Raw genomic sequence first — 27,532 nt, 5'->3', positions numbered from 1 at the left:
GAACAGCCAGGTCTTCAAGTTCTTTCTGAAGACTGCCAATGTAGGGGCCTGTCTGAGATCTTTCGGGAGAGTGTTCCAGAGGCGGGGGGCCACCACGGAAAAGGCCCTGTCTCGTGTCCCCACCAATTGTGCTTGTGACGCGGGCGGGATCACAAGCAGGGCCTCTCCAGATGACCGGAATGAGCGTGTGGGTTCGTAGACAGCGATGCGGTCACGCAGGTAGGCTGGTCCCAAACCGTTCAGGGCTTTGTAGGTAAGCACCTGCACCTTGAATTGGGCTCGGAAAATAAACGGCAGCCAGTGGAGTTCCTTAAACAGGAGGGTTGACCTCTCTCTGTAAGTTAACATCCTGGCCGCTGCTTGTTGGACCAGTTGGAGCTTCCGAGCCGTTTTCAAGGGCAGCCCCACGTAGAGCGCATTGCAGTAGTCCAGTCTGGAGGTGACCAAGGCATGGACCACCCCAGCCAGATCCGCCTAGGCGAGGTACGGTCGCAGTTGGCGCACGAGTCTCAAACAGGTTGTGATTATGCCAAATGGTGTGAAATGATGCCAATGAACCTCCAAAAGGCTATGGAGATTCCTGGTTTCCCAAAAGGTTCTGGTCTCTAAAAGGTTATGCCTTTCCAAAATTCCTTCTCACTAATGAGGTGACATTTCCCACTCCTGCCCTTCCCTCTCCCTGCTCAATTCCACAAAATATGCTTTGTTAAAAGGGAGGAAAGCAAGGATTGTTTGGTCGGGAAGTGGTTTTGCCTTGAACGGAGGAGCCTAGGGGCAGGCATGCCACTTGGAATCCGCTTCCATGTTATTTGGGCTTGGGCGTGCGGTGCGTGTTGTCAGCCTTGACATTTACGTGTCCCCCCCCCCCCCCCTTCCACATTGATTTATATTAAATCTTATCAAAATAGTGGGGAAGCCTTCACCCCGTCTCTGGGAGAGAGATGTCATCGGGATAACACACAGGATAAAAATAAGTTCCCCGCTCGCTCCTCGGAAATCGCTGCGAGCGAGCAAACAAGCGAGGGCTTTGGCCCTTCTAACAAGATAATCAGTGTAAACGCAGAGAGCCATTTGTATTTTCCTTGACCAGCCGTGGAGCCTGGTGGTCAATTTGGAAGGGAGATCTGGACGCTGCGGAGTAATTGCTCTAATCCAGACGTCAAAGGCGGACTTTGAGATGGAGCGGTTATTTGCTGCAACCTTTGCCGTCTCAGTTGCTCATTGGTCCCTTTTGCCAGATGCGGAACCAGCACTGTATTGCTGTCCTTGTGCCAGAGCATTGACCACCACGGCACAGGCGTTTGCCTCGTTGCCGCTTGGCTACTGCTCGGCGCACACGTCTTGGCCGGGCCTTTAGTGCAATGGGAAAGGAGAGCATGGGTATTCCTTTCCGGAGGCACCTCCTTCCGGAAAATCTAGACCAAGGGTCCTCAAATGAAGGTCCGGGGCCGGATGCGGCCCTCCAAGGTCATTTACCCGGCCCTCACTCGGGGTCAGCCTAAGTCTGAAACAACTTGAAAGCACACAACAACAATCACAACCCTATCTCATCAACCAAAAGCACGCCCACACTTCTCATTGAAATACTAATAACGTTATATTTGTTAAAATTGGCCTTCATTTTAATTATTGTATTCTTTTAAAGTGTTTTTTGCACTACAAATAAGGAATTCATTCATGCTTTTTTTCAAATTATAATCTGGGAAGGAAGGAGAGGAAGGAAGGCAAGCAATAGGAAGAGGCAGGCAGGCAGGCAAGCAAGCGGGTGAGCAGCAGGAAGGGGTCTTGAGTCTGTGCTCCCAGCAGAAAAAAGGAAGGAAGGAAGGAAGGAAGGAAGGAAGGAAGGAAGGAAGGAAGGAAGGAAGGAAGGAAGGAAGGAAAGAAGAGGACAGGAAAGGTAGGCAAGTAGGCAGGAAGGGGTCTTGAGCCTGTGCTCCCAGTTTTGTTGTGTTCGCTTCATTGACTGACTTGACTGTTCTGTACAGACGTGGCCAGTCCATGTTGTGCATTGCCAGTCCATGCAAATCGGTTGCATCCAGGTGGTTCCCTTTCCAAACAAACCCAGTTCCATTCATGTGTCATTCCCCAACCAAGATCCCCCTGAACCACAGCAGGGACCCTCACTTGATCCGCTTGCAGCCTTGAGCGCCAAGCCTGCCTTTGGTTGTCCAGCAGATTTCCCAAGGAGGTGCAACATTTTTGCAGAGCCTGCACAAAATACCGTGTGTTGAAGTGCCTCAGCTGGAACGGGATGAGATGTGAAACCCGACAGCGCTCTTACGCAAGAGTTCAGATCTTCCTGTCGGGTCCCCAAGGTTATCATAAATTACACTTTGCGTTCAGCAAGCGTTCCACAGCTGACATTTACCTGTTACAAAGGCCTTTAGCGGACATTCCTGCCAGGGGCTGGTGTAAGGAAGACTATGAACCCAGAGGTGAGAAGTGGGGCTGGCTGGCGGAGATCCACGGCCCCACTTTGGGGCTCAGGGAAGAGCTACGGCCTTCAATGTCCTGATCTGCAGCTTTGTGGCAAATAAATTAGCTCACAAACAGAGTGGGAAGGGTTTCTTTCTCGAAGCATACAGTGCGGTTATAAAGAAAGTTCTAACTGACAGTTTCTTTCCTGTGCACCTCCTATCCCTCACCCTGGCCCTCCCCTTCCTTGCTCTCTCGTGCAACTGTGCAACTGGCAAATAAATTGGCTCACAAAGAGAGTGGAAAGGCTTTCTTTCTCGAAGCATACAGTGCGGTTATAAAGAAAGTTCTAACTGACAGTTTCTTTCCTGTGCACCTCCTATCCCTCACCCTGGCCCTCCCCTTCCTTGCTCTCTCGTGCAACTGTGCAACTGGCAAATAAATTGGCTCACAAAGAGAGTGGAAAGGCTTTCTTTCTCGAAGCATACAGTGCGGTTATAAAGAAAGTTCCAACTGACAGTTTCTTTCCTGTGCACCTCCTAACCCTCACCCTGGCCCTCCCCTTCCTTGCTCTCTCTTGCAACTGTGCAACTGGCAAATAAATTAGCTCATGAAGAGAGTGGAAAGGCTTTCTTTCTCAGAGCATACAGTGCGGTTATAAAGAAAGTTCCAACTGACAGTTTCTTTCCTGTGCACCTCCTATCCCTCACCCTGGCCCTCCCCTTCCTTGCTCTCTCTTGCAACTGTGCAACTGGCAAATAAATTGGCTCACAAAGAGAGTGGAAAGGCTTTCTTTCTCGAAGCATACAGTGCGGTTATAAAGAAAGTTCCAACTGACAGTTTCTTTCCTGTGCACCTCCTATCCCTCACCCTGGCCCTCCCCTTCCTTGCTCTCTCGTGCAACTGTGCAACTGGCAAATAAATTGGCTCACAAAGAGAGTGGAAAGGCTTTCTTTCTCGAAGCATACAGTGCGGTTATAAAGAAAGTTCTAACTGACAGTTTCTTTCCTGTGCACCTCCTATCCCTCACCCTGGCCCTCCCCTTCCTTGCTCTCTCGTGCAACTGTGCAACTGGCAAATAAATTGGCTCACAAAGAGAGTGGAAAGGCTTTCTTTCTCGAAGCATACAGTGCGGTTATAAAGAAAGTTCCAACTGACAGTTTCTTTCCTGTGCACCTCCTAACCCTCACCCTGGCCCTCCCCTTCCTTGCTCTCTCTTGCAACTGTGCAACTGGCAAATAAATTAGCTCATGAAGAGAGTGGAAAGGCTTTCTTTCTCAGAGCATACAGTGCGGTTATAAAGAAAGTTCCAACTGACAGTTTCTTTCCTGTGCACCTCCTATCCCTCACCCTGGCCCTCCCCTTCCTTGCTCTCTCTTGCAACTGTGCAACTGGCAAATAAATTGGCTCACAAAGAGAGTGGAAAGGCTTTCTTTCTCGAAGCATACAGTGCGGTTATAAAGAAAGTTCCAACTGACAGTTTCTTTCCTGTGCACCTCCTAACCCTCACCCTGGCCCTCCCCTTCCTTGCTCTCTCTTGCAGCTGTGCAACTGGCAAATAAATTAGCTCATGAAGAGAGTGGAAAGGCTTTCTTTCTCAGAGCATACAGTGCGGTTATAAAGAAAGTTCCAACTGACAGTTTCTTTCCTGTGCACCTCCTATCCCTCACCCTGGCCCTCCCCTTCCTTGCTCTCTCTTGCAACTGTGCAACTGGCAAATAAATTGGCTCACAAAGAGAGTGGAAAGGCTTTCTTTCTCGAAGCATACAGTGCGGTTATAAAGAAAGTTCTAACTGACAGTTTCTTTCCTGTGCACCTCCTATCCCTCACCCTGGCCCTCCCCTTCCTTGCTCTCTCGTGCAACTGTGCAACTGGCAAATAAATTGGCTCACAAAGAGAGTGGAAAGGCTTTCTTTCTCGAAGCATACAGTGCGGTTATAAAGAAAGTTCCAACTGACAGTTTCTTTCCTGTGCACCTCCTAACCCTCACCCTGGCCCTCCCCTTCCTTGCTCTCTCTTGCAACTGTGCAACTGGCAAATAAATTAGCTCATGAAGAGAGTGGAAAGGCTTTCTTTCTCAGAGCATACAGTGCGGTTATAAAGAAAGTTCCAACTGACAGTTTCTTTCCTGTGCACCTCCTATCCCTCACCCTGGCCCTCCCCTTCCTTGCTCTCTCTTGCAACTGTGCAACTGGCAAATAAATTGGCTCACAAAGAGAGTGGAAAGGCTTTCTTTCTCGAAGCATACAGTGCGGTTATAAAGAAAGTTCCAACTGACAGTTTCTTTCCTGTGCACCTCCTAACCCTCACCCTGGCCCTCCCCTTCCTTGCTCTCTCTTGCAGCTGTGCAACTGGCAAATAAATTAGCTCATGAAGAGAGTGGAAAGGCTTTCTTTCTCAGAGCATACAGTGCGGTTATAAAGAAAGTTCCAACTGACAGTTTCTTTCCTGTGCACTTCCTAACCCTCACCCTGGCCCTCCCCTTCCTTGCTCTCTCTTGCAATTGTGCAACTGGCAAATAAATTAGCTCATGAAGAGAGTGGAAAGGCTTTCTTTCTCAGAGCATACAGTGCGGTTATAAAGAAAGTTCCAACTGACAGTTTCTTTCCTTTGCACTTCCTATCCCTCAGCCTGGCCTCTCCCGTTCCTTGCTCCCTCTTGCAACTGTTTTGAGGTCTACCTCCGTAAAACAAGATTGAGAAGTGGTGAGAACTTTGAATCATGCACGCATGGATCACCTATGCCCTCAATGCCACCGCAAACTAAGTACTAAGATTAGTGTCTGAGCATTTCTTGAATTTCCTTTTCCAGATGGCTGCTCTTCAGAGTCCTTTCTATGGCGATAAAATGAACCTGTTTGCCCTCTGCCAAAAGATCGAGCAGTGCGATTACCCACCTCTTCCGGCCGAACATTATTCAGAAAAGGTAAGCGCCAAGGGCGGAACGTGGTCTCCTTCCATCCTCTTGCCCAAAGGCGAGCTTCATCTTGATCCCAAAACACGTATGTAAACTCCAAACACGTGAAAACAAAACAAATCCCAGAAAAGGGTGGTTGTAGGTTTTTTTGGGCTGTATGGCAAGCATGGTCTACAGGCATTCTCTCCTGATGTTTCGCCTGCATCTATGGCAAACATCCTCAGACCCCTTCCTTTTCCCCCTCAGCTTAAGCGGCTGAGGGGGAAAAGGAAAGGGCCTGAGGATGCTTGCCATAGATGCAGGCGAAACGTCAGGAGAGAATGCCACTAGACCATGCTTGCCATGGAAGGGGCCTGAGGATGCTTGCCATAGATGCAGGCGAAACGTCAGGAGAGAATGCCTCTAGACCATGCTTGCCATGGAAGGGGCCTGAGGATGCCTGCCATAGATGCAGGCGAAATGTCAGGAGAGAATGCCTCTAAACCATGCTTGCCATATAGCCCAAAAAAACCTACAACCACCCAGAATCCCAGAAAGCCGCCAGGAAGTGGTGCAACATCCCTTTCACTGTGTGGGAGCCACTGCAGAGGAAACCCTGCCATTTGGGCTTCGTGGTGGAGTGCCACCCACAAGGGAGGCCATTTTTTTACAACTTTTCTCCCATTTTTCACCAATACTCCTCCAAGAATGATGAGGTGTAGTCACAATTCAGGACATGTTCTGTGCAAAAATTTCACGTGTCTGTTTTTGTACAATAGGCAGCCTTTTCCGCGCAGAAAAATGTTTCGGTGCAGAAATACTCTTTTCCATACAGAAAACACTGCTCTCTATGCAAAAGAGACCATTTTTTGTGCGACCAAAGGCGAAATCGCACAGAACGGAGTCCCAAACTGTGACGGTTATTGTTGATCAATGTTCTCAACACTCAAAAAAAAAAATGCTTTTTGACTGGTTTGGAATATTTTTCACTTTTCCCCACCTTAACTCCTTATCAAAATGATCTTGACAGAATAGAGAGATGATGGGCCAAAACTAACAAAATGAAGTTCAACAGGGACAAAGGCAAGAGACTCCACTCAAGCAGAAAAAACGAAATGCAAAGAGACAGAATGGGGGACAATGAGGCCTGGCTTGAGAGCAGGACGTGGGAAAAAGATCTTGGGAGTCCTCGTGGGGAGGAAGGGGAACATGAGCCAGGAATGTGATGTGGCGGCAAAAAAAGCCAATGGGATTTTGGCCTCAGGCATCAAGTGGAGCAGAGTGTCTAGATCTAGGGAAGTCATGCTCCCCATGCTCTATTCCGCTTTGGTTAGACCACTTTACCTGGAATATTGTGTCCAGTTCTGGGCACCACAATTCAAGAGAGATATTGACAAGCTGGAATGTGTCCAGAGGAGGGCGACTCGAATGATCAAGGGTCTGGAGAACAAGCCCTATGAGGAGCGGCTTAAGGAGCTGGGCATGTTGAGCCTGAAGAAGAGAAGGCTGAGAGGAGACATGATGAGGGCGATATATGAAGATGTGAGGGGATGTCAAAGGGAGGAGGATCAAGATGGGAGAGGAAGTTGTAGGGAAGAGGGAGCAAGCTTCCTTTCTGCTTCCCTGGAGACTAGGACGCAATGGAGCCATGGCTTCAAACTACAAGAGAGGAGATTCCACCTGAACATGAGGAAGAACTTCCTGACTGTGAGAGAGAGCCGTTCAGCAGTGGAACTCTCTGCCCCGTAGGGAGTGTGGTGGAGGCTCCTTCTTTGGAAGCTTTTAAACAGAGGCTGGATGGCCATCTGTCAGGGGTGCTTTGAATGCAATATTTCTGCTTCTTGGCAGAATGGGGGTGGACTGGATGATTGCCCATGAGGTCTCTTCCCACTCTAGGATTCTATGATTCTATGACTGTGAGAGCTGTTCAGCAGTGGAACTCTCTGCCCCGGAGGGAGTGTGGTGGAGGCTCCTTCTTTGGAGGCTTTGAAGCAGAGGCTGGATGGCCATCTGTCAGGGGTGCTTTGAATGCAATATTCCTGCTTCTTGGCAGAATGGGGTTGGACTGGATGATGGCCCAGGAGGTCTCTTCCCACTCTAGGATTCTCTGTAAGTCATTGCAGGTGTTGCCCCTTCAGTCCTGGCTGTCCTATGCGCTTCTTTGGCTGCAGCTCTGGGTCCGGGCAAAGGCTCCCACTGATGCTGCGGATTGAGAGAAGGGCGCTTTCCTTTTCTCCCCGTGCGCCCCAAAACTCACCAGGATGCCCGATGCCCAGCCGTGGCCAATGCCCCAGTGGCCTCGTCAGACTGCACGCACTCTCCCTCCGTGGCAAGGGGTGTGTGTGCTCCGCTTGGCTCCCACTCCCCGGAATCTGCCTCCCGGCAGCCGGAATTAGTGCAGGTTGACAGATGTGTTTCCTGCCTCTCCAATTACCGTCGGTTTGCCTCCCTCTGGCAGCGCTCAAGAGTGCATGATGCGGCCTGGTGCTACCATGCAGGGTGAGAAGGGTGGCAGGTCCTCAACCAAGTCGGTTCCAGATGGTGCCTTTGCACGCATGAGGGCGAGGCGTGCAAAACGGCACCCGGCGCTCACAGGTCTCCGTCCATGTTCCCACGCACACATTTCTGGTCCGGGGTACGGAAGGTTTGCGTAACCTTTCCATCTAGGTTGTTCCTTTTCATGGTTTCCTCCTTTTTGTTGAAATTGTCCACATGCTTCTCTGTGTAGTCTGACAGAAAATGAACAAAATCTGGCTACCAGTATTTAAAAAACTCCAAAATTACAACAGCAAAACAACAGAGAGGAAATAATCTGGGAAATAATCACCTCTCCACAAAAGATTGCCCCAGGCACTGCCAGGCCATCAAATGCTAATCATAGAATCAAAGAGTTGGAAGAGCCCTCCTGGGCCACCATCCAGTCCAACCCCATTCTGCCAAGAAGCAGGAATATTGCATTCAAAGCACCCCTGGCAGATGGCCATCCAGCCTCTGCTTCAAAGCTTCCAAAGAAGGAGCCTCCACCACACTCCCTCCGGGGCAGAGAGTTCCACTGCTGAACGGCTCTCACAGTCAGGAAGTTCTTCCTCATGTTCAGGTGGAATCTCCTCTCTTGTACTTTGAAGCCATTGTTCCATTGCGTCCTAGTCTCTCTCCAGGGAAGCAGAAAGCAAGCTCCCTCCCTCCTCCTCCCTGTGGCTTCCTCTCACCTATTTATACATGGCCCTCATCATGTCTCCTCTCAGCCTTCTCTTCTTCAGGCTAAACATGCCCAGCTCCTTAAGCCGCTCCTCATAGGGCTTGTTCTCCACACCCCTGATCTGCTCCCTCCTCCCTGTGGCTTCCTCTCACCTATTTATACATGGCCCTCATCATATCTCCTCTCAGCCTTCTCTTCTTCAGGCTAAACATGCCCAGCTCCTTAAGCCGCTCCTCATAGGGCTTGTTCTCCAGACCCTTGATCATTTTAGTCGCCCTCCTCTGGACACAATATTCCAGCTTAGAGTCAATATCTCTCTTGAATTGTGGTGCCCAGAATTGGACACAATATTCCAGGTAAAGTGATCTAACCAGAGCGGAATAGAGGGGTGGTCAGTTGAAAATCAAGGTGGTCAGTTGAAACATTCCCATCTAGCTCCAGCAGACAAGAGTTCTTTGTCTCACCCTGGTCATTATTCCACAGATATATAAACCCTTTTCATCTGGTGCTCTGCTATGGCTGACTTCTCTGGTTTAAGTAGACTGCATGCCTTTCATGATCAAGGATATCTAATCACCTCTCAACAAAAGTTTGCTCTAGGCACTGCCAGGCCATTATATTTTAATCAAGGTGGTCAGTTGAAACATTCCCACCTAGCTCCAGCACACACGAGTCCTTTGTCCCACCCTGGTCATTCCACAGATATATAAACCCTTTTTCCTACTTCCAACAGACCTCACTACCTCTGAGGATGCTTGCCATAGATGCAGGCAAAACGTCAGGAGAGAATGCCTCTAGAACATGGCCATCTAGCCCGAAAAACCTACAACAACCCACTAATTAAGGTAGTCAGTTGAAACATTCACCCCTAGCTCCAGCAGACAAGAGTCCTTTGTCCCACCCTGGTCATTATTCCACAGATATATAAACCCACTTTCCTAGTTCCAACAGACCTCACAACCTCTGAGGATGCTTGCCATAGATGCAGGCGAAACGTCAGGAGAGAATGCCTCTAGACCATGGCCATAGAGCCCGAAAGAAACCTACAACAACCCAGACATCTAATGACCTCTCAACAAAAGTTTGCTCCAGGCACTGTCAGGCCATTATATGGTAATCCAGGTGGTCAGTTGAAACATTCCCACCTAGCTCCAGCAGACAAGAGTCCTTTGCCCCACCCCGGTCATTCCACAGATATATAAACCCTTTTTTCCTAGTTCCAACAGACCTCACAACCTCTGAGGATGCTTGCCATAGATGCAGGCGAAACGTCAGGAGAGAATGCCTCTAGACCATGGCCATATTGCCCGAAAAAGCCTACAACAAGGACATCTAATCACCTCTCAACAAAAGTTTGCTCCAGGCACTGTCAGGCCATTATATGCTAATCAAGGTGGACAGTTGAAATATTCACACCTAACTCCAGCAGACAAGAGTCCTTTGTCCCACCCTGGCCATTCCACAGATATATAAACTCATTTTCCTACTTCCAGCAGACCTCTCTACCTCTGAGGATGCTTGCCATAGATGCAGACGAAATGTCAGGAGAGAATGCCTCTAGAACATGGCTATATAGCCCGGAAAAACCTACAACAACCCAGTGATTCTGGCCATGAAAGCCTTCGACAATACATTAAACAAGGACATCTAATCACCTCTCAACAAAAGTTTGCTCTAGGCACTGCCAGGCCATTGTATGCTAATCAAGGTGGTCAGTTGAAACATTCCCACCTAGCTCCAGCAGACAAGAATCCTTTGTCCCACCCTGGTCATCATTCCACAGATATATAAACCCATTTTCCTAGTTCCAACAGACCTCACTACCTCTGAGGATGCTTGCCATAGATGCAGGCGAAACGTCAGGAGAGAATGCCTCTAGACCATGGCCATACAGCCCGAAAAAACCTACAACAACCCAGTGATTCCGGCCATGAAAGCCTTCGACAATACATTATGTGAGTTGATGCTGGAGCTAGGTGGGAATGTTTCAACTGACCACCTGGATTAGCATTTGATTCTGGCCATGAAAGCCTTCGACAATCCACTTTCCATCTAGGTTGGTCTGGGAAAAATAGACCTTTGCCACAGAGTTGTATTGCCCCCAAAAAGCAGAAGACCCTTCTCATTGGGAGAGCCAGAGACGTTCACCAGACAGAACGAGCCAGGACGTCCTCCGTGGAGAGAGGCTTGACGTAGTCCCTTTCCTCCACAACGCACGCTTCCTTTTGGGCTGCTTTGGACCCTCTTTTGGGTCATCCACGGGAGAGATTGCACAAACCAAAACACAGAAGGCCTTCTGCCACGTCAGGCCCACTCCCTGAAGGCAAGAGAGGGGCTGCTGCGTCTGGGGCGCGGGAAGGGGGGCCGATGATGGTGGGGCAGTCGGTGCTTTTAATTACCATGGAAATAATTGGCTCTGTTGCTGGGGGAGGGAGGGAGGAGATCAGAGGCTCCTGGCGGCTGTTTCTCTGGGTGCCACGGGGCGTGGAAGCAGCTTCCAAGGGCCCGGCAATTAAAAACTCTGGTCTTTTCAAGTGCAAAACGGAAAGAAAGCGCAGGAGGAGGAGGAGGAGGAGGAGGGAGCAGGAGCCGCTTCTGAGCTTGCTTCCCTTGATGGAAGCCCAAGCGAGGGGGTCACCACTGGGGCAAGTGGGCCCCAAAGGAGGTCCAGAAGTGGAGGAAGTTGCTCCTGGAAGAGGTCCATTCCCCCTCTCTATGGCCTCCATGACTGGCCCAGCCTCTAGATCAGGGGTTCTCAACCTTTCTAATGCCGTGACCCCTAAATACAGTTCCTCACATTGTGGTGACCCCCAAACATAAAATTATTTTGTATTGTTGAAGGCTTTCATGGCCAGAATCACTGGGTTGTTGTAGTTTTTTTTGGGCAATATGGCCATGGTCTAGAGGCATTCTCTCCTGACATTTCGCCTGCATCTATGGCAAGCATCCTCAGAGGTAGTGAGGTCTCTTGGAACGAAGAAAATGGGTTTATATCTCTGAGGAATGATGACCAAGGTGGGATAAAGGACTCTTGTCTGGTGGAGCTAGGGGGGAATGTTTCAACTGACCACCTTGATTAGCATATAATGGCCTGACAGTGCCTAGAGCAAACTTTTGTTGAGAGGTGATTAGATGTCTTTGAACATGAAAGGCATGCAGACTTCTTCAACCAGAGAAGCCAGCCATAGTAGAGCACCCAATGAACCAACCTGGACACAGCATGTTATTTGAGAACACAGAAAATGAGGAAGAACTTCCTGACTGTGAGGGCCGTTCAGCAGTGGAACTCTCTGCCCCGGAGGGAGTGTGGTGGAGGCTCCTTCTTTGGAAGCTTTTAAACAGGGGCTGGATGGCCACCTGTCAGGGGTGCTTTGAATGCAATATTCCTGCTTCTTGGCAGAAGGGGGTTGGACTGGAGGATGGCCCAGGAGGTCTCTTCCCACTCGTGGATTCTAGGATTATATAATTCTATGATTCTATGAAATGCTGGACCACTGTCACGACCACCATGTCAGGCTACACAGAAAAGCCATTGAAATCCACAAGAAGCATGTGGACAATTTCAGCAGAAAGGGGGAAACCATGAAAATGAACAAAATTTGGCTACCAGTATTAAAAAAAACTCTAAAATTAGAACAGCACAACAAACAGAGAGGAAACAAACAAGGACATTGAATCACCTCTCAACAAAAGATTGCTCCAGGCACTGTCAGGCCATTATATGCTAATCAAGGTGGTCAGTTGAAACATTCCCCCCTAGCTCCAGTAGACAAGAGTCCTTTGTCCCACCCTGGTCATTCCACAGATATATAAACCCTTTTTACGAGTTCCAACAGACCTCTCAACCTCTGAGGATGCTTGTCATAGATGCAGGTGAAACGTCAGGAGAGAATGCCTCTAGACCATGGCCATACAGCCCGAAAAAACCTACAACAACCCATTGCAGGGATGCTGAGGGGGGTGGGGCCAAAGGAGGTGGTGCTGTGAGTCTTGGAAACGGCCAGTTGACCCTTCTGGGGGTCGCAACCCCCAGGTTGAGAACCACTGCTCTAGATGTTTGGGCTGGCCACTTTCCTTTGCACCATCCATCCAGTGTGAGCCAAAGATCAGGAGCACACCAGGCCTGGGAAGGCGCTGCTCTGGGCCTCTCCTGGCCCTTCTCTATCTTTGGCCAACCTGGGGGCGCAACGGTTAAACACTTGTGCTGGCAGGACACGGCTTGAATCTGGGAAGAGTGGGTTGAGCTCCCGCTGTCAGCTTCAGCTCCCCATGCAAGGACATGAGAGAAGCCTCCCACAAGGATGGTATGAAGCATCAAATGTCTACGCAATGTCCCCTGGGCAATGTCCTTGCAGACGGCCGAGTCTCTCACACCAGAAGATACTTGCAGTTTCTCAAAAAAAAAAAAACCACCCTTATTCATGCACTCATTTTTGAATAATTCCAGCCAGATGGGAATTCAAGCTCACATTTAAGGCAAAATCGCCCCAGATGGCCTTTCAGTGTGTGCCCAGCTGCGCCACTTGCACATGCCACCTCAACTCAGTGGTTGGTTACAGCGTGGCTCTTTTACACCAAGCCATTCCTGCCACATAGATCAGCTGAATCGTCATTTTGTAAGATTTAGATGCCACGTTCTTGGGCAAGATGTCCATACGCAATTGCAAAACTGTCGGGCCCCTTTGAAGGGGCTAATGATGATGGATAGCGAATGCAGGTCTGCCATCGACAAGGTTGAGTCCTCAAAGCCTTAAAGAATGCTCAGTTGCAAGGTTGCCATTAGCCTGTAGGCATTTCTGTGTGCGCGTGTGTGCAAACCAGGTGGTTTGGACTCCCAACTCCCACAGTTCCTAACAGCCTCAGGCCCTTTTGTTTCCACTTGGAAACTGGACTCTTCAGTCTATCAAGGGGTTATCTGCATACTCACATTGTGAAAGTCCAAAACACTTGGAGGGAGGGCCCACATTGGCCTATGCCTTTGTCCTCTTGGAACCAGATATGTCAGTCAATCTAGGGGTCATCTGCATACCCATGTTATGGGAGCTGGAGTCCAAACCACATGGAGAGAGGGCCCAAGTTGGCCCAGGTCTTTGTCCTCTTGGAACTGGACATTTAGTCAATAAGGGGGTCATGTGCTGGTTTTGACCTACAAAACCCTTTACGGCTCCGGCCCAGCATACCTGTCCGAATGTATCTCCTTCTACGTCCCACCTCGGAGTTTGAGATCTGCTGAGGGGGCCCTGCTCTCGGCCCCACCTTTATCACAAACGAGACTGGTGGGGACGAGGGACAAGGCCTTCTTGGTGGTGGCCCCTCACCTGTGGAATGCACTCCCCGGGGATATTAGGACATCAACATCCCTCCTCTCCTTCAGGAAGAAGCTAAAAACCTGGATGTGGGACCAGGCCTTCGGGTAGGCTGGCAGACGGACAAAGACAACCAATAATGACCAGAGTAGGAAAGGATAATGACAATGCTAAATGGTTTACGGACTTGGATGTGGTGAACATTGACCACAAGATGTTTTTATTGCTGCTAGTATACTGTCTGATTGTTTTAATTAGTTATAACTGTGATATTATGTGGTAAATTTGTGTATTGTATAGTGCATTGTATGTTGTAATTGTTAGGCATCGAATTGTGCCTTTTGTAAGCCGCCCTGAGTCCTCCCGAGGGGGTTGAGAAGGGCGGGGTAGAAGCACCCCAAATAAAATAAATAAATAAGTGTGTGTGTGTGTGTGTGTGTGGGTGGGAGCTGGAGTCCCACAAAACACCTGGAGGGCCCACTTTGGCCCAGGCTTTGGTCCTCTTGGAACTGGACACTTCAGTCCATCAAGGGGTCATCTGCATACCCATGTTGTGGGAGTTGGAGCCCAAAACACCTGGAGGGAGGGCCCAAGTTGGCCCATGCCTTTGTCCTCTTGGAACTGGACACTCCAGTCATTCAAGGGACCATCTGCATACCCACATTGTGGGAGTCCAAAACACCTGGAGAGAGGGCCCAAGTTGACCAATGCCTTTGTCCTCTTGGAACTGGACACTCCAGTCATTCAAGGGCTCACCTGCATACCCACGTTGCGGGAGTTGAAGTCCAAAACACTTGGAGGGAGGGCCCAAGTTGGCCCAGGCCTGGTATACAAGCATACCTTATTTTACCATCTTATTTTGGGGAAACAAAAGCTGCATGTTTACATTCTCAAGCAAGGCGATGGAGTCCTTGAAACGCCTCTGGCAATGGGTGGTTGGAGAGCTGTGTTTCCTGGGCCAATTCCTCTCTCTTGCTCTCCTTCTCCCTTTCGTTCTTTTTCTTCCTCACGTTTTCTCTCTCTCGTTCCTTCTGTTTCTCTCTCTGCAGCTGCGAGAGCTGGTCAGCATGTGCATATACCCGGACCCGGACCAGAGGCCCGACATTGGCTACGTGCACCAGCTGGCCAAACAGATGCACGTCTGGACCTCCAGCACTTGAGGAGCCGCCCGTCCTTTGTCCGCCTGCCCGGTGCGCTCCGACACAAGCCATCCCAGCGTAGTCTTACTTGAACCTTCTGTCTCAGACGAAACCGAGAGGTGCCTCGCCAAACGCGCGCAGGAGAGCGGAGCCTTCCTCGGAAGAGGCTCCGCGGCTTCTGCCGGCCATTTGCAGGGCGCTCCCGGCGCGGACCCGCTCTCCGCCAGGGCCGCGAGGCGCTGCTGCAAGTGTGCGTTTTGCTTTTGACAAAGCCAATAACATGTTGTTACAGATGTAGATCACTTTCAAAGATCCTTTCTTAACTGTTTTGTGTGTAATCTAGGTTAGGCTTTCCTAGGCAAGGGTTTCTCATTTTGTGTATCCGACACACACACCCCTTGTTATCTTAACTAATGTGAACTATTGAAATAATTCCTTTGGTGAAATCACTTTATTACTAATGTAAGAATAACCATAGATTGCGTGTGTGGGTGTGTGCGTGCGCGTGAGTGTGTAATTTGTATAATAACTGCTACTTTTGCCTCTTCTGCCAATGGTTAATCGCAAGTTCAGTTTCTAAAAGATATATATTTTTTAAATCCAACTTTAGAACGACGTATTTTGCAATGCATGTTGTCAGTATGGCTGCAATCCATCTGCGAGCAAGGGCCGTGTTGCAGGCCTCCAACCAAAGCTCTCTTTTGTCTGTTCCCGGTCCCGCGCTGGCACAGAAACGACACACATCTCCGTAGCCGTTCTTACGCAACCAGTGTGACTGTTAGCAGGATCCCGGGGGCCGAGCGAGAGGACCTTTTGTGCAAAATCCGTGGTGAAAACCCAGCCACCTTAACAGTGTTGTTGACGTTTTACAAAAAGGGGATTCCATTCATCGCGGAATGCAGTCAGTCCAAGAAAACGTTCTTTCAAACTTATTTACTGTGAACACTCATTTGACAAATGTGAATAGTTTAAACAAGCCGATTTGAAGGAAACGGTAAAGACTTAGGTTTAAGTCGGCCAAATCGGTTAATTGGCTCGGCGGTCGGATCTCCATTCGCGACAAGCCGGGTTTCCCTGCTGCGTTTGTAGGAACGGTGCTCAGTTGGTTTCAGTGTTTCTGAAGGATGCGAGGGGCGCGCGGCATTGCGGGGCTCCGGGTTTTCCCCTTTTCTGGAAACGCAGGGATTTCTGTGGCTCATTCACTCTGTGGCTTACTACGTGGCGTAGAAACAATCCTCGAGAGGGTTAATACCAGCGCTGAATTGCTGTGGCGGTCTCCTCCCTCCAGAAAGTCCAGCCTATTAATCGGTAAATTTCAGCTCCGTTGCAAATATCTTCTTCAGCTCTGTGCTCCAAAACTGTTTGGGCGGCCTCTCCTTTCTCTCAGAGGATCCAGAGAGAGCCTCCTTCAATCGACACAATTTAGTATTTGGGGTTTCTTCGGGGGCGGGATGTGCGGCATCCGGTTTGTCGCTGGCTTTTGGGAAGCTTCCGATTCCAGGTCGGCCTCTGCCCAGCCTGGCCTCTCTCGCTTGCTCTGTCAGGTCTCCTCCTTTGCGCTTCGGGTAAAGGCATTTCCAAAGATGTTGCTTTTCCTTTTCCTCTTTTTATTGGCAACTGTGCATTTTTAGATAAGATTTAAATGATTTACAAAATAAAAGTTTTTCTTTGTAAAAATCAAAAATGTGTGCCTTCATGTTCTTCGCGTACCTGAGGTTCTGGATCCGAGGAAAGACTGCTTGGCCTGTAAAACCGAAAAGCCGGGGCGTTGTTGGTTCATTAAATGGCAGAAGGGCAGTGGAGCCAAGACACAGAAGAATCTGGTCTCCTTTGGCATCCTGTCCGTCTTGCTTGAAAAGATGCACATGGAAGCCATTGCCTCCGAGCTGCACAAAAGCAGAGCCCCATCCGACTTGGCCCCTCAAATCCACGCAGAATGGACTGGGCTTACGTGTGGCTGTGGTCAAGCAGTGGTTCCCAGGCTTTTTTTGACCAGGGACCTCTCTCCAACATTACTACCAAAAGGGTTACGAATCAGTTTCGGGGCAACTTTAGATTCGGTTTGCTTGTCTGAGGTGCCGATTCAGACGATTGCATCGGATAGACCACATCAGCTCTAGTTAATGATACAGAACACATGCCACCCATAAGTTGCCATCTGCTCACCCACAGAAAACCAGGGACTGACCATTTTGACCAGGGACCTTTCTCCAACATTAGTTCCAAAAGGATTACGAATCGGTTTTTGGCCAACTTTAGATTCAGTTTGGTTATCTGGGGTGCCAATTCAGAAAACAGCATTGGATAAACCCCACCAGCTCTAGTTAATTGCACTGGACAGATCACATCAGCTCTAGTATAAAACATCAATGTTGATGTTTTACATTGTTTCTTATCAATGGCATTGAGTTGTTGCCCACACTGTGTCCCCTTTGGGGTTGAAAAGGGCGGTATACAAATACCCCAAATTAATACATAATAAATAAATCATAGAATCATAGAATCAAAGAGTTGGAAGAGACCTCCTGGGCCATCCAGTCCAACCCCATTCTGCCAAGAAGCAGGAATATTGCATTCAAATCACCCCTCACAGATGGCCATCCAACCTCTGCTTCAAAGCTTCCAAAGAAGGAGCCTCCACCACACTCGGGGGCAGAGAGTTCCACTGCTGAACAGCTCTCACAGTCAGGAAGTTCTTCCTCATGTTCAGATGGAATCTACTTTCTTGTAGTTTGAAGCCATTGTTTCGTGTCCTAGTCTCCAGGGAAGCAGAAAACAAGCTTTCTCCCTCCTCCCTGTGGCTTCCTCTCACATATTTATACATGGCTATCATATCTCCTCTCAGCCTTCTCTTCTTCAGGCTAAACATGCCCAGTTCCCTAAGCCGCTCCTCATAGGGCTTGTTCTCCAGACCCTTGATCATTTGAGTCGCCCTCCTCTGGACACATTCCAGCTTGTCTAAATAGTTTCCGATACAGAGCATATTCCATCCACTAGTAGCCATCTGCTTGGACACAGAGAACTATATTTAATCATCTAGAGCGGATGTGGTAGTAGTAATCTTTTGTGGGTCGTCAGCCTCTTCCGTCCCGACATCCCTGTTGCCTCGGCAGTACAAGAGGGTTTCGCAAGACCGGTCACTCCGGCTGCAGAGAGTCCTCCATAACACACTCGCCTTCTCTCTTGGTCCTCTTTCCCCTCAATACCTTGTTTTGGTGCTGCCTTCCATATCCTTCCTCTGTATGGTAAGATGTGGACTTAGCTGCTTAAGAGATGCAAAACTAATCCTAATAACAACAACAGCAATAAATGTACTTATTACCCACCTCTTCTCCCTAAGCTTAGGACAAAAGTGACACCTGTATTTATTTATTTGATGCACTTATTAACCGCCATTCTCAGCCCACAGGGCGACTCATGGCAGTGTACAAATACATATAGAAGACACTTTACAAAGAGAAACCCGTTACAACCACATATAGACTATACAACAATTACAGACAACACTAAAAATCCGCTTCGTCTCTTAGTAGAATCATAACCAGTCTCATATTCCTTGTTCCATTCCGATCTTCTTTACCTCATTGTAATAGCACTCAATCAAATGCTCTCTCGAACAGCCATGTCTTAAGGCTTTTTCGAAAGGACAAGAGGGAGGGCGCCTGTCTGATGTCCACAGGGAGAGTGTTCCACAGCCGGGGGGCCACCACCGAGAAGGCCCTCTCCCTCGTCCCCGCCAGCCGTGCCTGTGAGGCAGGCGGGATCGAGAGAAGGGCCTCCCCAGACGATCTCAAGGTCCTCGTGGGCTCGTAGGCCGAGATGCGGTCTGAAAGGTATCTTGGGCCGGAACCGTTTAGGGCTTTGTAGGCCAAGACCAGCACCTTGAATTGGGTCCGGTAGCAAATCGGCAGCCAGTGGAGCTGGGACAGCAAGGGCGTTGTATGCTCCCTGCTATCCGCTCCAGTTAGTAACATGGCTGCCACGCGCTGAACCAGCTGAAGCTTCCGGGCCGTCTTCAGGGGCAGCCCCACGTAGAGAGCGTTGCAGTAGTCAAGGCGGGATGTGACCAGAGCGTGTACCACCGTGGCCAAGTCAGACTTCCCGAGATACGGGCGCAGCTGGCGCACGAGCCTGAGCTGTGCAAATGCTCACCTCTTCTCCCTAAGCTTAGGACAAAAGTGACACCTGTACCAATGCGACATTTACCTTCTCTGACTCCTGACGTGTTCCCTAGCCAAACACAAGAAGAGACTCGAGGCATTCTCACTTGTTTGTTGGCAGCCCCCAGACACACACACACACACACACACAGAAATCCAGCCACGAGATGAGTAAATGAGTCAGTTCCTATTGGGGTTTTATTCATTCTACTACGCAGGGAATGTCAATTTCGAATCCTCACCTCCCCCGCCACAGGAGTGTACAACACAATCAGGAGATGTCCATTGTCTGCACGGTCTCGTCGCTCACTTCCAGGTCCAGGAGAGTCACCTTTTCCGTCAGGACTCCTGTCGTCCCTTTCTCGCACTTGTACCTCCCTTGCCTGTCGAGAGAAAGAGACCAATCAGTCAATGATTCCACTTTGAGGAGCTCCACAACCTCAACACCACTGGTGGGCTGTTCAAACTGTGGAATGGCACACTGAACAGGACTTGGCGCAATGCAGGAGTGGGGAGAACCATGGGCCTTGCAGAGGTCGGGCTGCACGTCCCTTGCCTACAGAGCCTATGATTAGAGTTACAGTACGATAACATCGGGAGTCCCATGATACCATACTGTCCTGGCCTTCCATAGACTGAAAGCCAAGGAGCAAGTTGAGTGAAAGAGACTACAAACTAGTCGTGGGCCCGGTATCCGTATCATCTGTTTGAGTCGCATTTCCGTTTCGTTCCGTCCATTCAGATGGCAGAAAACGGGAACGAAAATAAACTCGATACGAAAGGCAGACAAGCACAAGTACCAGCTCCGAGCCTGATTTTTGGATCAATTGCAGTGCACATAGTCCCATAGTCCCTGCATCCAAGCGCCAAGTCAGGAGCGCTGCTTACTCAGTGCTCGGGTGCAGGTCCTTTCAGGCTCAGGCGCTTTGGGTTGCGGAGCAAGGCCATCGGTACCAAACACGGTAAGTCTTCAGCTCCAGCCAGGGAGCCCTTCAACTCCTCAGATGAAGGTGAGGCAAATCCCATCCAAAAGTGTGTGCTGGGAAGGGGAGCCTGGGTGGGAAGGGCTCCCTGACCACTAATGGGCTGAAAGGAAACAGAAACAGGGGCTGGATGGCCATCTGTCAGGGGTGCTTTGAATGCAATATTCCTGCTTCTTGGCAGGGGGTTGGACTGGATGGCCCAGGAGGTCTCTTCCAACTCTATTATTATTATTATTATTATTATTATTATTATTATTATTATTAAGTAGAGGCTGGATGGCCATCTGTCAGGGGTCCTTTGAATGCAATATTCCTGCTTCTTGGCAGAATGGGGTTGGACTGGATGGCCCAGGAGGTCTCTTCCAACTCTTTGAGTCTATGATTCTATCTTTCGGCACCAAAAACAAGTATCCGCCCTATTTCAGAATGCTCAGTAGAAATGGATTGGGGACCCCACCGAAAGCCAGGTCACGAAACAGATCAAGCTTTACCCAAATGCAGACGACTATTACAAACTACTGCCTAGGTCTAGGATTGTTTGCATCCGATTGAGAACCTTTCATTTTGGGCCAGACTGCAAAGGTGAGTGCTCTCCCTCATTCAAGGCCTCAGGCCACTCCCAGGCGGCCATCCCTCGCCCGCTCTCCCATGACCCTTTTGCAAGGGTGTCTTTGCAAGGAAACTCAGGGGAAACCCAAGCTGGCCTTCCCAAAAAGAGTTGCCCACTGCCCAATACGAATTGCCAAACGTTACTGCCTTTGCAATCCCACTGCGGAGAGAAGGCTGTGTCCAAGCGCAGGAATGAAACGTGCCCTGGAAAAAAGTCTCAAGGGCAGGAGGTCACTGCGTGAAACGAGGGGCTGTTTGTGCACTGGGAGAGGCATTGACCGGTCATCCTTGCAAACACGACACTGCATCCTTTCAAGAGGGAAGAGTCTCACTCATGGGGGGGGGGGGGGTGTCACGTTTGCACAAACAGAGCAATTTCGGATTGGGCCGACCTTTTTGAAACATCCCACAGTTCCACGTGCAACGTTTGCAAATCCATATCAAACTATCCCCACCTGGAGACCGACGGCCCCTCGACTCACCTTTCCCCCTTTTTGTTGGGAGTGTCATAAGGACGGAGGAAGTCCAGCTTGTTCTTGCTAAGGACACAGAGGTCGATGTTGCTGCCGGAACCCAAGTCGTTGTAGATCCCGGCCGCAATGGCATCTCTCACCAGCTGCTTGGCTTCTTCTTCCTGGGAGAAAAACATCCAAAACCGTATGGGTCAGTTGCCTGGCCAGATGCATAAGGCTGGCCTCCTGACAAAACCTCCAAAATGAATTCTTAGAGGTGAGAAAAGCAGGAGAGGATCTGTTTGGAAGGTAGGGAGATCCTTCTGCCCACACTTTGGGACTGTGCATCGTGGTTCAAATAGACAGAGGCATATTCATCCATGCTGTAATAATGGGTCTAAGGCAGGCATGGGCCAACTTGGGCCCTTCCTCCAGGTGTTTTGGACTCCAACTCCCACAACGTGGGTATGCAGATGACCCCTTGATGGACTGAGGTGTCCAGTTCCAAGAGGACAAAGGCATGGGCCAACCTGGGCCCTTCCTCAAGATGTTTTGGACTTTAGCCCCCATAATGTGGGTATGTAGAGGATCCCTTGATTGACTGACGTGTCAATTTCCAAGAGGACAAAGGCATGGGCCAACTTGGGCCCTCCCTCCAGGTGTTTTGGACTCCAACTCCCACAACGTAGGTATGCAGATGATCCCTTGATTGACGGAAGTGTCCAGTTCCAAGAGGACAAAGGCATGGGCCAACTTGGGCCCTCCCCCCAGGTGTTCTGCATCCATCATTGGTGGGGTGCAGAGAGCACTCTGGATGCAGGTGAACTACAACTCCCATATGTCAAGGTCAATCACCTCCCCCCCCCCCAACCCCACCTGTATTAACAATTGGCCACGGTGGGTCTGTGTGCCAGTTGTGGTCCAGATTCATTGTTGGCTGGGTTCACAGTGCTCTCTGGATGCAGGTGAACTACAACTCCCAAATTCCAAGGTCAACCATTCCCAAACTCTGCCTGTATTCAAAGTTGGTTATATTGGGTCTGTCATCGATGCAATTAAGAGTGCTCTCTGGATGTAGGGTGAAATACAATCCCACCCAGGTGGGTCAATCCCTCCAAAACCTTCCAGTAGATTCTGTTGGCCATGTTGGGCCTGTGTGCCAAGTTTGGTCTAGATCAGGCAAGGGCACCCTTTGGCCCTCCAGATGTTTTGGACTCCAACTCCCACAACGTGGTTATGCAGATGACCCCTTGACTGACTGGACTGTCCGGTTCCAAGAGGTCAAAGGCATGGGTCAACTTGGGTCCTCCCTCCAGGTGTTCTGGACTCCAACTCCCATAATGTGGGTATGTAGATGATCCCTTGACTGGCCGAAGTGTCCAGTTCCAAGAGGACAAAGGCATGGGCCAATTTGGGCCCTCCCTACAGGTGTTTTGGACTCCAACTGCCACAACCTGGGTATGCAGGTGACCCCTTGATTGACTGAAGTGTCCAGTTCCAAGAGGACAAAGGCATGGGTCAACTTGGGTCCTCCCTCCAGGTGTTTTGGACTCCAACTCCCATAATGTGGGTATGCAGATGACCCCTTGACTGACTGGACTGTCTGGTTCCAAGAGGTCAAAGGCATGGGTCAACTTGGGTCCTTCCTCCAGGTGTTTTGGACTCCAACTCCCATAATGTGGGTATGCAGATGACCCCTTGACTGACTGGACTGTCCGGTTCCAAGAGGACAAAGGCATGGGTCAACTTGGGTCCTTCCTCCAGGTGTTTTGGACTCCAACTCCCATAATGTGGGTATGCAGATGACCCCTTGACTGACTGGACTGTCCGGTTCCAAGAGGTCAAAGGCATGGGTCAACTTGGGTCCTCCCTCCAGGTGTTTTGGACTCCAACTCCCATAATGTGGGTATGCAGATGATCCCTTGATTGACTGAAGTGTCCAGTTCCAAGAGGACCAAGGTATGGGCCAACTTGGGCCCTTCCTCCAGGTGTTTTGGACTTCTGTTCCCACAGTGTGGGTATGAAGATGACCCCTTGCTTGACTGAAGTGTCCAGTTCCAAGAGAACAAAACCTCAGGCCCTTTCCTTTTCCCCCTCAGCCGCTTAAGCGGCTGAGGGGGAAAAGGAAGGGGCCTGAGGCCAGGAATTGTGGGAACTGAAGTCCAATTTTGCCCATGTCTAAGGGGAAGAAGCATTCAAACATGCATACATTGGGGGTCCCTACCAAAAGGCTCTGGGATGTTCCCAATGTGTCTCTAAACAGGTATAAGCCCTTATGTGGATTACGGAGACCACACAGAACCCATCAATTTTTCTATCAAGAGAAGAAGACGCACACAGAGCCGTCTGCAGGAGAATAACCCTAAACTCTTCTGGCCCAACTTACCTATCCGAACGCATCTCCTCCTATGAACCAACTAGAATGTTAAGATCATCTGGGGAGGCCCTGCTCTCAATCCCACCTGCGTCACAAATACGTTTGGCGGGGACAAGAGGCAGGGCCTTTTCAGTGGTGGCCCCTCGGCTATGGAACACTCTTCCTAGAGACATTAGATCGACCCCTTCTCTTTTCGCATTCTGGAGGAAAGTTAAGATCTGGCTGTTTGAGCAGGCGTTGGAAAAGGCAGTGAAACAGATATAGGAATATGTATCGATGGGGTGACGATATTGGACCTGGATTTTAATTATGAGACGTTATGATCTATGTTTTATTGACTGTGTTATGATTAAAAAACACAGACATGTGCCTTTCACCTTAAGAACAGACAAGCATCCTGAGCTCTGAGAATTACCTGGGAAGGAAGGGATCCCACTGGAGCATTGCAGCGCACCCAAATACCTGGGAGTAACCCTGGACCGTGCTCTGACCTACAAGAAGCACTGCCTGAACATCAAGCAAAAAGTGGGCGCTAGAAACAACATCATACGAAAGCTGACTGGCACAACCTGGGGATCACAAACAGACACAGTGAAGACATCTGCCCTTGCGCTGTGCTACTCTGCTGCTGAGTATGCATGCCCAGTGTGGAACACATCTCACCACACTAAAACAGTGGATGTGGCTCTGAATGAGACATGCAGCATTATCACGGGGTGTCTGGAGAAATTACACTGCTTAGCCGGTATTGCACCACCTGACATCTGCCGGGAAGTGGCAGCCAACAGTGAAAGGACCAAGGCAGAGACATCTCCAGCTCATCCCCTGTTTGGGTATCAGCCAGCACGTCAATGACTTAAATCAAGAAATAGTTTTCTTAGATCTACAGAGACACTCGCTGGAACACCCCAGCAAGCGAGAGTCCAAAAGTGGCAGGCCCAAACCCAGCACCTCAATCCATGGGTGATACCAGATGAGAGACTCCCCGCTGGGCACACAGAGGACTGGGCGACTTGGAAGGCGCTGAACAGACTGCGCTCTGGCACCACGAGATGCAGAGCCAACCTTCAGAAATGAGGCTACAAAGTGGAATCCTCGACATGCGAGTGTGGAGAGGAGCCAACCACTGACCACGTGCTGCAATGCACCCTGAGCCCTGCCACATGATGCACAAGGGAGGACCTTCTTGCGGCAACCCCAGAGGCACTCCAAGTGGCCAGAGACTGGTCAAAGGACATTTAACCAAATACCAAATTTGCAAAATCTGTGTGTTTTTCTTTTTTCTTTTCTTTTTAATCTGTGTGTTTGTTTTGCTCTGTTAAAATTGTAATACAGGGTTAGTCAAAATGCATAGGCCAATAAGCCATTCAATTGAATGGCTTATTGGCCTATGCATTTTGACTAACCCTGTACAATGGTATGGTTGCTGATGACACGATAAATAAATAAATTTATATAATGCTTTTAAAAGTTTCAAATGTTTTAGGATGTGTTTGAGCACTGAATTTTGCCTCTGTAAACCGCCTTGAGTCGCCCGAGGGCTGAGAAAGGTGGTATATAACTATAGTAAACAAATCAAATCAAATCAAATCAATAATATAATCAGCCAAAGCGGTAGAAATCTCCTGAAAAAGGAGGCAAAACCCTTTCAGAAATGGGCAACTAATCTGTGCAGGTAGGCAGAGTTCATCCTACAAAAGCGTAACGATAGCAAAAGGGCAAAGCTCAAGCCCCTCGAGTTGATTATTTTTCCAGCAGACGAGAGATGCCGAAACACGGAAACGACGGGAAACAATTCCCGTAACGCTGGCACCCTCTACAGCCCGCGGAGGGAAGAAGACTCCCTTCAAGGCGGTCCCGAGAGAGAGGAAAACAGGAAGCCGCTGCCAATTTTCACACCAAATTGGAAGTTTGGACACAAGGGAAGAAGACCGGGTTGTGCTCACCGCATTCCAAATCTGAGCTCAGATCCGAAGGCCATTCCTTCGTTGCAAAGCTGAACTGCACCCCCCTGTTTGCCTCCGTTCGGGTCCCACCCACACATAAACCCATCCCTTAGAGCAGTGTTTCTCAACCTGGGGGTCGGGACCCCTGAGGGGGTCGCGAGGGGGTGTCAGAGGGGTCGCCAAAGACCATCAGAAAACATAGTATTTTCTGATGGTCATGGGGATTCCATGTGGGAAGTTTGAGCCCATTCTATCGTTGGTGGAGTTCAGAATGTTCTCTGATTGTAATGAACTATAAATCCCAGCAACTACAACTCCCAAAAGTCAAGGTCTATTTCCCCCAGGCTCCACCAGTGTTCACATTTGGGCATATTGAGTATTTGTGCCAGGTTTGGTCCACATCCATCATAGTTTGAGTCCACAGTGCTCTCTGGATGTAGGTGAACTACAACTCCAAAAACTCAAGGTCAATGCCCATCAAACCCTTCCAGGGTTTTCCATTGGTCATGGGAGCCAAGTTTGGTTCAAATCCATCGCTGGTGGAGTTCAGAATGCTCTTTGATTATAAGTGAACTATAAATCCCAGCAACTACAACTCCCAAATGACAAAATCAGTCCTCCCCCAACCCCACTACCATTCACATTTGGGTGTATTGGGTATTTGTGCCCAGTTTGGTCCTGATCCATCATTGCATGAGTCCACAATGCTCTCTGGATATAGGTGAACTACAACTCCCAAACTCAAGTTCAATGCCCATCAAACCCTTCCAGGGTTTACCATTGGTCATGGGAGCCAAGTTTGGTTCAAATCCATCGCTGGTGGAGTTCAGAGTGCTCTTTGATTGTAGGTGAACTATAAATCCCAGCAACTACAACTCCCAAATTACAAAATCAAAATCCTCCCCCAACCCCACTAGCATTCACATTTGGGTGTATTGGGTATTTGTGCCCAGTTTGGTCCACATCCATCATAGTTTGAGTCCACAGTGCTCTCTGGATGTAGGTGAACTACAACTCCCAAACTCAAGGTCAATGCCCACCAAACCCTTCCAGGGTTTTCCATTGGTCATGGGAGCCAAGTTTGGTTCAAATCCATCGCTGGTGGAGTTCAGAGTGCTCTTTGATTATAAGTGAACTATAAATCCCAGCAACTACAACTCCCAAATTACAAAATCAATCCTCCCCCAATTCACATTTGGGTGTATTGGGTATTTGTGCCCAGTTTGGTCCAGTGAATGAAAATGCATCCTGCATATCAGATATTTACATTATGATTTATAACAGTAGGAAAATGACTGTTATGAAGTAGCAACGAAAACAATGTTATGGTTGGGGGTCACCACAACATGGGGGACTGGATTAAGGGGTCACGGCATTAGGAAGGTGGAGAACCACTGACTTAGAGCGTCCTGCATGTTTTGTGTTGTGAATCTCATGACACACAACTCTAACCCAAACTCCAGAGTTGGATCTTAGAACTGGAAGGGTCCCCAAGCGCCATCCAGGCAGGAGGACACACTCAGCGCACTCCAATAGCCACCCGGCCTCTGCTGTTGTGGATCAGCCTGAGACTCCTGAGGCTGATGGGTTCACGGGTGATTTAGAGAGGATTTGTGGGATTGCCTGTAGCATTTCCTGGGGCACAAAGTGATGAAGATTAAAGTCAGGGGAATGATGCTTCTCTCTGTGAGAAATCTGACTGGGAAAGTGCAGGGTTTCAAGATCAGTCGGAGGAGCCAGAAACTGCAACATTGGATAAGGAGTCAGGTAGAGAATTAAATTACATAGAAGGCTCCCAGGAAACAAACACTTGGAGATACGGAAATCAACCAAGGTCTTTGTTTACAGATCAGAGCAGAAAATAGGCATCGTAGGTCAGAGCGATTATGTGGGAAAGCTGTGGAGAAAATTCATGGGAAATGAAATGTTTTCAAGGCATTTTGTTGCTTACCAAACAGTTAGTTCAGGCAACATAGCGTTCAAGTGAGAAGCTAGGCCTGAGTTCCATAGTAAATGTTTCAAGTCAAGCCATGGTTTGGATTCAAGTGTTT

The 27,532-nt window shown here is 49.3% G+C and overlaps 2 protein-coding genes across 3 annotated transcripts in view; one reads left to right on the top strand and one right to left on the bottom strand.

Moving 5' to 3' along the window:
• NEK6 (NIMA related kinase 6) overlaps positions 1–16,638 on the top strand; it is a 135,595-nt gene extending 118,957 nt beyond the window's left edge. For both annotated transcript variants that reach the window (XM_067471738.1, XM_067471737.1), the window contains exons 9-10: positions 5,227–5,340; positions 14,865–16,638. In XM_067471738.1, coding sequence (XP_067327839.1) covers positions 5,227–5,340; positions 14,865–14,975 — 225 coding nt within the window. In that variant the 3' untranslated portion in view covers positions 14,976–16,638. The remainder of the gene's footprint in view (positions 1–5,226; positions 5,341–14,864) is intronic.
• A 2,656-nt stretch (positions 16,639–19,294) lies between these two features.
• PSMB7 (proteasome 20S subunit beta 7) overlaps positions 19,295–27,532 on the bottom strand; it is a 64,751-nt gene continuing 56,513 nt past the window's right edge. Inside the window, exons 7-8 of the mRNA XM_060757617.2 lie at positions 21,189–21,340; positions 19,295–19,497 (exon numbers count right to left, since the gene is read on the bottom strand). Of these exons, the coding sequence (XP_060613600.1) occupies positions 19,386–19,497; positions 21,189–21,340 (264 nt within the window). The 3' untranslated portion in view covers positions 19,295–19,385. The remainder of the gene's footprint in view (positions 19,498–21,188; positions 21,341–27,532) is intronic.

This window comes from Anolis sagrei, chromosome 11 (genome assembly GCF_037176765.1).
Source record: "Anolis sagrei isolate rAnoSag1 chromosome 11, rAnoSag1.mat, whole genome shotgun sequence".
Taxonomy (NCBI): domain Eukaryota; kingdom Metazoa; phylum Chordata; class Lepidosauria; order Squamata; family Dactyloidae; genus Anolis; species Anolis sagrei.
The sequence above is the reverse complement of the archived record's forward strand: the minus strand, read 5'-3'. Positions and strand labels throughout refer to the sequence as shown.